At 44.3% G+C, this 11,402-nt stretch overlaps 1 protein-coding gene across 3 annotated transcripts in view; it reads left to right on the top strand.

Moving 5' to 3' along the window:
* Positions 1–11,402, top strand: part of col6a4a (collagen, type VI, alpha 4a) — an 80,479-nt gene that overhangs the window by 29,725 nt on the left and 39,352 nt on the right. For 2 of the 3 annotated variants that reach the window (XM_034201294.1, XM_034201295.1), the window contains exons 4-13: positions 38–643; positions 1,076–1,663; positions 2,151–2,720; positions 3,784–4,404; positions 4,579–5,139; positions 5,463–6,020; positions 6,148–6,726; positions 7,580–8,161; positions 8,764–9,113; positions 9,971–10,049. In XM_034201294.1, coding sequence (XP_034057185.1) covers positions 38–643; positions 1,076–1,663; positions 2,151–2,720; positions 3,784–4,404; positions 4,579–5,139; positions 5,463–6,020; positions 6,148–6,726; positions 7,580–8,161; positions 8,764–9,113; positions 9,971–10,049 — 5,094 coding nt within the window. The remainder of the gene's footprint in view (positions 1–37; positions 644–1,075; positions 1,664–2,150; positions 2,721–3,783; positions 4,405–4,578; positions 5,140–5,462; positions 6,021–6,147; positions 6,727–7,579; positions 8,162–8,763; positions 9,114–9,970; positions 10,050–11,402) is intronic. The other variant, XM_034201297.1, reaches the window with a different exon arrangement.

The raw sequence follows: 11,402 nt of genomic DNA on the forward strand, positions 1-11,402 counted from the left end.
TTCTTATCTGCAAGACTTTGACAACCCTCCCTCTCAGTCTGCACTCAAGAGGCCGTGGCCGACATCGTCTTCATGGTGGACGGGTCGTGGAGCATCGGCAACGAAAACTTCAAGCAGATCCGTCAGTTTCTGTACACGCTGGTGAACAGCTTCGACGTCGATCCTGAACACGTGCGCATCGGGTTGGTCCAGTACAGCACCACTCCCCGCACTGAGTTCAAGCTCAACACCTACCAGGAGAAGAAGGACATCCTGCAGTACATCAACGTATTGCCTTACATGGGGGGCGGCACCCAGACTGGGCTCGGCCTGGACTACATGCTGACTGAGCACTTTGTGGAGGCGGCGGGAAGCCGAGGCCAGAACGTGCCGCAGATCGCTGTGGTGATTACTGACGGAAAGTCTCAAGACAACGTAGAGTCCTACGCTCAGGATCTGAAGAGAAAGGGGATTGTTTTGTACGCCATTGGTATCAAAGATGCAGACGAAGAGCAGCTGAAGGAGATAGCCAACGAGCCGCACAGTCAGCACGTCTACAGCGTGTCTAACTTTGCAGCGCTGCAGGGAATTTCTCAGAGCATCGTCCAGACGCTTTGCACTACTGTAGAGGAAGTCAAACGACAACTCCTGCAGTTGACTCAAGGTAAAATGTGTCAAGCCGCACAGCTTGTCGTGGTTACGTAATGTATTATCAATGGTAGAGCCAAGTATTATGACTGTTGGTTGCCCAAAGTATTTTTGTTTCTTCAGAAATTTAAACCAAAATCACTCAAATGTCAAGAAAAATCACCTTAACCAAGAATGCTTTGATTGATTGACTCATTGATTGATTGATTAATTGACTGAATGTCTGACTGACTTTTGGATATAGAAGACAAAAGAAAGAAATCCAGGGGATAACTCGTAAATCATGTTCACTTATTTCCAACATTTCCCCTGGTGTTATAAGGAAAAGGACAGAAAGTCACACAAGACATCTTATCCTACAAAAATGATCTTCAGAACCATATCCAAAGACATTTAGTTTGAAATGATTGTTGCTCCAAACACTGACTTGTTTCTCCCTCCTGTCCAGAATGTGCCAAAGCCAGCATGGCGGACATGGTCTTTCTGGTGGACGGATCCTCCAGCATCGGCATCAATAACTTCCAGGAGGTGCGAAAGTTTCTCCGAAGTGTCGTCACAGGACTCGACATCGGGCCCGACAAGGTTCGTATCGGCCTGGCTCAGTACAGCGATGAAACCTACCAGGAGTTCCTGCTGAAGGATCACATGGACAAGACATCCCTGCTGGAGGCGGTGGACACATTTCAATACCGAACAGGAGGCACAGAAACAGGCAAGGCCATCGACTTCCTCCGGACGCAGTATTTCACGGAGGAAGCAGGGAGCAGAGCCGGCCAAAGAGTGCCTCAGATCGCTGTGGTTATCACGGATGGAGACTCCACGGACGATGTGATCGCACCCGCCCAGCGCCTGAGGCAGCAGGGAGTCATCGTGTTTGGCATCGGGGTGGGAGCAGCCAACCTGCAGGAGCTCGAGTCCATCGCCAACCGGCCTACAGAGCGCTTCCGGTCCTACATCAGTAACTACGCGGTTCTGCAGTCGCTGAAAGACCATCTGCTGAAAACTGTGTGCATCTCAGTGGAGGATCAGAAGCAAGGTAAGGCAAAGGAGTATATTAGACGACAAAATCAGAGGAAGTCGATAAAATGACCTGAATTCCTACGTGATTTATTATTATCAGTAAACGCTCCTAATGAGCTCAGGGTCTCATGATGATCTTTACCGTCGTCTTTAATACAACATGATGATTGTTTTGAGAAAGATGGAAAATTAGACGATGAATTAGGGTATGCTTTTTTTATAAAACAATTTGCCTCGGGGCATTTTGCCTTTGTGGACAGAAACCCCAAGAGACATGAAACAGGGAAATATTTGCACCAAAGAGGCCTAATGTTTAAATGGAATTGGAGCTTCTCTACTAAGAAATATAAATCAGAATATTGTGATTCATGGACAAGATTGTCATTTTTCTTACTTTATCACAACAGACAGTTTCTTATTTTTGCTTTGTTTTTTTTAGATCCAGAGTGGTCTACAATAACAGCAGATCTTCTTACTGTACTTGTTCCTGTGTTTTCTCTCAGCCTTGGCAGAAAGGTTTGCAGACATCTTCTTCCTGGTGGACAGTGGCGTGACTGCAGCAGAGTTTCAGCAGATCAGGAGCATCCTTACCCGACTCGCCAATCAGCTTAACATCGGAGCGTCCGCCTACCGCCTGGGCTGGGCTCAGTACGGTCAAGATGTCAAGGTGGAACATCTTCTTAATGCCCACCAAACCAAAATCGAGACGCTCAATGATGTGAAGCGTTTCCGCCAGCGTAAACTGCAACCCAACGAGCCTCGTAATCTGGGCAAAGCGCTGATGTACGCCAGCACCAACCTCTTCACGAGTGATGCGGGAAGCCGTGCGGAACAAGGCTACCGACAGTTCCTGGTGGTTATAAGTGGGAAAGACTCTAATGATCCCGTGTATAGGGAGTCCCGCCTGATCAAATCTTCTGGAATAACCGTGTTTGGGTTGAGCCTTGGTGCATCAATGCAGGAAATGAGAATCGTTGCCACTCCACCGTACATATACCAGTCCTTCACCAACATTGTACCCATAATGAGGGCTGCTTTTGAAAGAGAGGAAGCGGAGACTACTCTTACTGGAGGTGAACAAGTCTTTTTCAATTATACGATCACTATTACTGATAAATAACCTGTTTAGCTAACCATTTGAAAATGCGATCACAAGTGTTTTTTAAACAGTCACCCCTTTCCGTATGTCACCATTGGGTAAACCAGTTTAAAGACCTTGTTAGATTTGTATGTAGCTCAATCATTTCCAGTGATGCATTACCAGAAGAGAGATTATGCATTAGCTAATTCATATTTTAAATTAATAAATTATGCATACTGGGCGACAGGTGGGAACAGCCAACAACACTTTGTTAGCTAAAAATATGTGCATTTTATCTGAATCTTAAAGTGGACCTATCATGCTATATTTGAAACATATATTGTAGGGCCATACCTATAAAAAACATGTCTGTGAAGTTTGTTTTTCAAAATACCAAACAGATTGTAGCCATCCCTCATACTGCTCAAACCCCTGTTTTGAAGCCCTGTTAGAGAAACGCAGATCTTGGGTCCTTAGCTTGAAAAAGCTAATGCCTGATCAGAATTCTACCGGAGATAAAGTTAAATTCTGCTGTGATAAAACGCCATCCTGTTTAAACCACGTCAAGGATTATTTCTGAAACAGTATGGAGCTCAAATGCTTTTTCTCTTGCAGGTTTATCACAAGATGAGTTCTTTTTTATTTCCTGCTTTTTAAACACATGCTCTCTCCAGTACAGGTTAGCTCTGAGTGTTAGCGAGGCTTGCTAATGTAAACAAAACGTCCAAAACACGTCAGGCATTGTTCCTGATAGCAACTTTCTGTGGGTACGCCGACGTCAGTTCGGATGGACACGTCAGTTCGGATGGAAATCTGTATCCGCTCGTTGTACACCTGTTTTTAAAAGATTTGGGTACGGAGGAAAAGAGAGAGGGTTTTATTTTCTGATGCTGCGTGAGAATATGTATGTATAAAAGACATCACAAAGTGCATTTTGCATGATAGGTCCCCTTTAAGTATTATTTTACTTTAACTTGAAATGTATGTTAATGTTTGTGCAACTCATAACTTATTTGGCGATAATTATACTATGATAATGCACGCCCTTTCCACAGATTGCAAAGCAGCCAAACTGGCCGACATTGTGTTCATCGTTGATGGGTCTGGAAGTATAGGAACCCCCAACTTCCAGCTCATGCGCAGTTTCCTGCACTCGATTGTGAACGGCCTGGAAGTCAGTCCATCCAGAGTGCGAGTCGGCATCGTGATGTACAACAAAGTAGCCACCGCACAGGTATACCTCAACACCTTCAACAACAAGGACGAATTGCTGAAGTACATCAAGATCCTGCCTTATCATGGAGGCGGCACGAACACTGGAGAGGCCCTGAAGTTCGCCCTGGAGAAGGTCTTCATCAAGCAAAAAGGAAGCAGGAAGGATTCTGGTGTCCAGCAGGTGGCGGTGGTGATCACAGACGGGGAATCGCAGGACAACGTAAGCACGCCGGCGGCTGATCTTCGTCGGGCCGGTGTCACTGTTTACGCAGTAGGAATCAAAGATGCCAACCATGCCCAGCTGGTGGAGATGGCGTCTTATCCTGAGAATAAGCACAAGTTCATCGTGGACAGTTTTGCCAAGCTGAAATCTCTGGAGCAGAGCCTGCAGAAAAGTCTGTGCCAAAACATCCTCCGGTCAGCAATATCTGTCAGTTCAAGAGGAAATGCCATCAAAGAAGGTGCGAACCACTGATTTAAACACATTACATCACATCATGTTTAGCTTTAATAAGTTCAACCCACCATGAATATACAAACTCAAAACAGCAAGAAGTGTGCAAGGTCTTTCAATAGGCCAAACCATAATTAGCTTTGTCCTATACCTAACAACATTTTTGCTTTTCCTTTTCCAGGCTGCGTGCAAAAGGAAGAAGCTGACATCTTCTTCCTCATCGATCACTCAGGAAGCATTTACCCCAATGACTTCAAGGACATGAAGAAGTTCATGATTGAGTTTCTAAATACCTTCACCATTGGGCCACAACATGTCCGCATAGGGGTTGTGAAATACGCAGATTCCCCAGATTTAGAGTTTGATCTGACAACACACTCAGATGTGAAGAGTTTGGAGAATGCCGTAGAGGCAATTAGACAAATAGGAGGCGGGACAGAAACAGGAAGAGCACTGACTTCCATGGTCCCACACTATAATCGAGCGCTGGTCACGCGTGGTCACGAAGTCCCAGAGTACCTGGTGGTGATCACTGATGGAAAGTCCGCTGATGAGGTGAAGGTTCCTGCAGCACAGGTGAGGGCGCAGGGAGTCACTGTATACGCCATCGGGGTGAAAAGTGCAGATCCAGTCCAGCTGCAAGAGATCGCCGGCGACCCCAAGAGGACTTTCTTTGTCAATAATTTTGACGCTCTGACGCCGATCAAGGACGACATCATCACAGACATCTGTTCTTCAGAGGGTAAGAAAAACTGGACGAGGGTTTAAAAAGGCATTTTAGTTTTCTTGTGCATGTTTTTTCATACACTGTTAATTGTTGACTTTGCAACTTGCAAAAATGGAGTTGAGTTGAAAGACGACCTCTACGAACAAACTTTAACCCATATCTTACAACCTATCAAATATTTAGTTCGATGCGAGTTGGAGAAGAATTTGCATGGGGAAATGTGACACTCAAATGTAAAAAAGATGGCTATACTCCGTGGATGGGCAATGCAAACATTTTACAACAAGTAAAGCATTGAAAGGTGGACCACAACACTAACTGTGCTTCTTTGTCCACAGCTTGCAATGATAAACCGGGCGACCTCCTCTTCCTGATTGACAGCTCTGGAAGCATTGACCCACAAGACTACGAGAAAATGAAAGACTTCATGAAATCTGTCATCACCAAGTCCGCCGTCGCGCAGGACAACGTGCATGTCGGCGTCATGCAGTTCAGCACCATCCAACGACTAGCGTTCCCCCTCAACCAATACTACAGCAAGGAACAAATGCTGAACGCCATCACAGCGATGCAGCAGATTGGCGGAGGCACGCTCACAGGGGAAGCCATCACGGATGTGTCGCAGTACTTTGATGGACTGAGAGGAGGGCGTCCTGACATGAGGCAGACGCTGATAGTGATTACAGACGGCAAGGCACAAGACGAGGTCAAAGAACCCGCCGTGGCTCTGAGGAACAAGGGAGTGGAGATCTACGCCATCGGAGTGGTGGACGCCAACACCAACCAGCTGCGAGAGATCAGCGGCTCAGCAAAAAGGACGTACACTGAGAGGGATTTTGATGCCCTGAAGGACTTGGAGACCGAGTTGGCCTTGGCACTATGTAGCGCAGACACAGGTAAAACATCCAAATGACACAAAAGAAACTATGCACATATTTCATATGATGATTATAAGATAAGTAGTTATTTAAAGTTCCTTTTAACATGCCTTCTGACCCCATTTGTGTTTACATTTTCTGACAGATTGTAAGAAGACAGAACAAGCTGACATTATTTTCCTGGTGGACGGCTCCACGAGCATAACCCTGGAGAAGTTCAGAAGCATGCAGAAGTTCATGTCGTCCATGGTGAACGAAACCACCGTCGGCAAGGACCTCACGCGCTTCGGAGTCATCCTCTACTCCACCAACCCCAGCTCTGTCTTCACTCTGAAACAGTATAGCTCCAAACGAGAGGTCCTCAGAGCAATTCAAGAGCTGAAGTCCCCGTACGGAGACACCTACACCGGCAAGGCTTTGGAGTACTCTTTACCGTTCTTCAACAAAGACAATGGCGGCCGGGCGGACCTCAACGTGCCTCAGATCCTCATGGTGATCACGGACGCGGATGCCACAAATCGCCACAGTCTGGTAGCGCCGTCCGTGTCTCTGCGGGAACACGAGATCAGCGTCTTCAGTATCGGAGTTGAAGGAGCCAACAAGACACAGCTGGAGATCATGGCCGGGCACGACTCCTCCAAAGTTTTCTACGTGGATAACTTTAAGGCCCTGGAGACTCTGTACAAGAACATTACTCAAGTCCTCTGCAACTTCACCAATCAAGGTAATAGGCATGTGCGGTTATAGAAAGTAACTAAGTACCTTAACTCCCGTCCATAATCTATCTATCTATCTATCTATCTATCTATCTATCTATCTATCTATCTATCTATCTATCTATCTATCTATCTATCTATCTATCTATCTATCTATCTATCTATCTATCTATCTATCTATCTATCTATCTATCTATCTATCTATCTATCTATCTATCTATCTATCTATCTATTTATCTAGCTAGCTATCTATCTATCTAGCTATCTATCTATCTATCTATCTATCTATCTATCTATCTATCTATCTATCTATCTATCTATCTATCTATCTATCTATCTATCTATCTGTCTGTCTATCTATCCATATTTCTATCTATCTATCTATCTATCTATCTATTTATCTAGCTAGCTATCTATCTATCTAGCTATCTATCTATCTATCTATCTATCTATCTATCTATCTATCTATCTATCTATCTATCTATCTATCTATCTATCTATCTATCTATCTGTCTGTCTATCTATCCATATTTCTATCTAACTATCTATCTATCGATCTATCTATCTCTCTGTCTGTCTGTCTATCTATCTATCTATCTATCTATCTGTCTGTCTGTCTGTCTGTCTGTCTATCTATACATCTATCTATCTGTCTGTATCTATCCATCTGTCTATCTATCCATCTATTTACCTATCTATCACAAGTAAACCTGAAATGTTCCAAAGTATATCTGCTCGAAAAGGTTGAGAACAACTGTTGTAAGCTGCCAATAATGTTTTCATAAGAACTTGAAGTGTGCTTTTGAACAGTATGTCTTGATTTTTTACTAGCTATGTAGAAACCTCTCTTTTATTTTGCAGTTTGTGAGAAAAAGCAGGCCGACCTGGTCTTCCTGCTCGATCAGTCCGGCAGCATCAACCATGAGGACTACACCATCATGAAGAAGTTCACCACAGATCTAGTGAACAGCTTCAAAGTGAGTGAGAATCGAGTGCGTGTCGGGCTCGCCCAGTTCAGCAGCGAGTTCCAGGACGAATTTGACCTCAACAAGTTCTACAGCCAGGAAGTGATGAACAAGCACATCTTGAGCATGACGCAGAGGGGTGGAGGCACTAATATCGGACTGGCCCTGGACTCCATCAGGGGTTATTTCGAGGCGTCACGTGGCAGCCGAAGATCTGACGGGATCTCCCAGAATCTGGTGCTGATCACAGACGGGGAATCTCAGGACGACGTTGAGGATGCCGCCGATCGTCTCCGGGCTCTGGGCATCGAGGTGTTCGCCATCGGCATTGGAAACGTCCACGATCTGGAGCTCCTGCAGATCACAGGAACACCGGAGAGGCTGTTCACCGTGAACAACTTCGGCAGCTTGGATAAGATCAAGCAAAAGGTGGTCGAAACAATCTGCAAATCCACATCAGACCACAGTGATCGTGGTGGTGAGTAGAAACATGTGGCGTCACAGATTAAAATCAGTCGCTGTCGAGAAAGATGTCGAGATCTTTTAATGCTTACAAACATGTCGTCCTCGTAGTCAGTGAGCGGTACAGTAAGTGACATAAAAACTTGTATAGAGTGTCAGCAAAGAATCAATACATATATGTCATATATATATATATATATACATTACATACATATTTTGGTTCCCCATTTTTTTAAGTAAAAAGCTAACGTTAGGCTATAAAGGAACTACAGCACGGTCACGTGACTTCAGGTCACGACCGCTAAGCTAAAGGCGGCTAATGTTGGGCTATAAAGGAACTATGTCTCATTTAGACATTTGTTAGCAACCTCAGTTTTTTTAATCCACCAGTCGGGTATTTACTGACATATTTTATGTTGTACAACAAAACATTAAAGTTAACCACTGACCTTATTTCAGAAAACAACCAAAAACACCTCCAGACCAGGGGACAGGAAGTGATGAAATACTGACTCATTACAGGGGTTTAGGACTAATTCCTGCTGCTCTATATTAAAGCTTTTTGTGCCTCTGTGTTTATGACTGCCAAAGGTAAAGACATATTTCCCTTTCCTACAGACTGCAGCATTGATATCGCCATGGGATTCGATATTACTCGGAGAACGGCTGGTGGGATTCTGGTCAGCGGTCACACCAAGCTCCAGAGCTTCCTGCCGGAAATCACCCGTTACGTGTCCTCGATTGAGGGTCTGTGCTGCACCGGTACTGCGCCCGTCAAAACCAACATCGCGTATCGAGTGGTGGCTGAAGACGGAGTTACTCGTTACGACTTCAACTTTGACGGCTACAGCGAGGAGGTGGTGAGGAAAGTCATGACCCTGAATCTGGCAGAGCCTACTTACTTCAACACCGCCATGTTGAAATCCTTCGGACAGAAGTTCAACACCCAGTCCAGTGCCGGCGTGAAGGTGAGTCTGAGACAAAGTACAACGTTACATCCACAGAACAGCATCTCTGTCAGGTGTATATCAGTATTTAGTGTCTCTACTTTAAAGAGTCCTCTCCTGCTGATGTTCAGGTGTATATCAGTATGTAGTGTCTCTACTTTAAAGAGTCCTCTCCTGCTGATATTCAGGTGTATATCAGTATGTAGTGTCTCTACTTTAAAGAGTCCTCTCCTGCTGATGTTCAGGTGTATATCAGTATGTAGTGTCTCTACTTTAAAGAGTCCTCTCCTGCTGATGTTCAGGTGTATATCAGTATGTAGTGTCTCTACTTTAAAGAGTCCTCTCCTGCTGATGTTCAGGTGTATATCAGTATGTAGTGTCTCTACTTTAAAGAGTCCTCTCCTGCTGATATTCAGGTGTATATCAGTATGTAGTGTCTCTACTTTAAAGAGTCCTCTCCTGCTGATGTTCAGGTGTATATCAGTATGTAGTGTCTCTACTTTAAAGAGTCCTCTCCTGCTGATGTTCAGGTGTATATCAGTATGTAGTGTCTCTACTTTAAAGAGTCCTCTCCTGCTGATGTTCAGGTGTATATCAGTATGTAGTGTCTCTACTTTAAAGAGTCCTCTCCTGCTGATGTTCAGGTGTATATCAGTATGTAGTGTCTCTACTTTAAAGAGTCCTCTCCTGCTGATATTCAGGTGTATATCAGTATGTAGTGTCTCTACTTTAAAGAGTCTTTTTATCCTATGTCCAAAACCAGAGCCTATTTTCGACTTCTTCGCTTCATTTGTGACATCTTGACTTTATTATGATCGTATTAAGGAGATGAGATCGTTTTTCTTGTTGAGGACTTAAACACTAACCTCCTCCATCAGGTGCTGGTGATCTTCTCCGACGGACTCGATGGAGACGTGATGAGTCTGGAGCAAGAAGCAGAGCTGCTGCGGAGATCTGGTAAGGTTTTGGACATAAATGTTGGGGAAATATTTATCATAGGCCCATCACTTTGACCCGGCTTATCAGTTTGCCCTCAATGAGCACATGCCTTCAACCTTGGGCTGCTCTCAGTGTTCTGTCTCCCTGCTGAGGTTATAGTGCTTTATCTTGTTATGCACAATTTAGATTATTCTCCCAGAACTAGCTAAATACATGGGTCTGAGGTAGAGATCTTCAGAACTGGTTTGGCAACCGCTGTGTCACCTCGTGGATCAGCACGTCTTGTGAATTCGCCTGCCGAAGCTCCAAATAAACTGTTGTGAAAACACTGAATGTCCTCTTCCAACATGAGAGTAACATGATAACAAAGGTATCCCAACTGCAGCTGTGAACATGACAGGATGTGTGATTACCTAGAAGAGCATCAGGACTGTTTGAGGCAGATGATAGCTATGTGATTAACATGATGATTCAGCCTCTATGGAGAGAGACATCAAGCATGCTCATTTCTGACGTGGAGCTAATCTGAAGTAAACATTGAATACTGCTTTCTACTCCTCCATCTTGTGACTGTGTAACTCCCTCTCTTGGATATCAGCATGTGAAGGACACTGTTCAGGAACTACTTGATGCTCTGTATGTGATGACTCCTTCCATTCTGGAGAGGATCACAGATACATGGATCCTGAGGCTGAAGCTCAAGCCGGGGACCAGGGATTATTAACATTTTGAGATTTTGAGAAAAAGTGAGAATTTGAGAAAAAGTGAGGATTTTTCAGAAAAAGTGAGAATTTGAGAAAAAGTGAGAATTTTGAGCAAAAGTAAAAAAAAATAGCAAGAGTCCGAATTTTGAGCAAAATACATAATTTTGTGATTTTGAGAAAAAGACAGAATTTTCAGATTTTCAGAAAAAAGCCAGTATTTTGTTCATGACAGGATGTATGATTACCTAGAAGAACCGGTATTCCTCCATCTTGTGACTGTGTAACTCCCACTCCTGGATATCAGCATGTGAAGGACACTGTCCAGGAACTAGTTGATGCTCTGTATAGGCGCGTTCACACCAAGTACTTTTCCCACAAAGGTTCCTGAGAACTACGATTTAGTTGCGTTCACACACCAAACTAAATTAGTTATAGAGAACCTTTTTTGCCCCCTTTGCAGTCCCTGCTAGAGAGAGGGACTTTCGTGGGAGAAAAAGGTTCCTGTGTCTGATTGGCTGGGCGGAATGCAAACCACGCCCCGTCAAACTCCCAAAACCTTTTGTGAAGCCGCCATTTTATTATCCTCGCATTGCATTATTAGCATTAACATTAGCCCAGCGCAGAAACGCAGAGAGACTAACTTATGACAACACAAAATAAAACATGG

This window comes from Gymnodraco acuticeps, unplaced genomic scaffold (genome assembly GCF_902827175.1).
Source record: "Gymnodraco acuticeps unplaced genomic scaffold, fGymAcu1.1, whole genome shotgun sequence".
Taxonomy (NCBI): Eukaryota; Metazoa; Chordata; class Actinopteri; order Perciformes; family Bathydraconidae; genus Gymnodraco; species Gymnodraco acuticeps.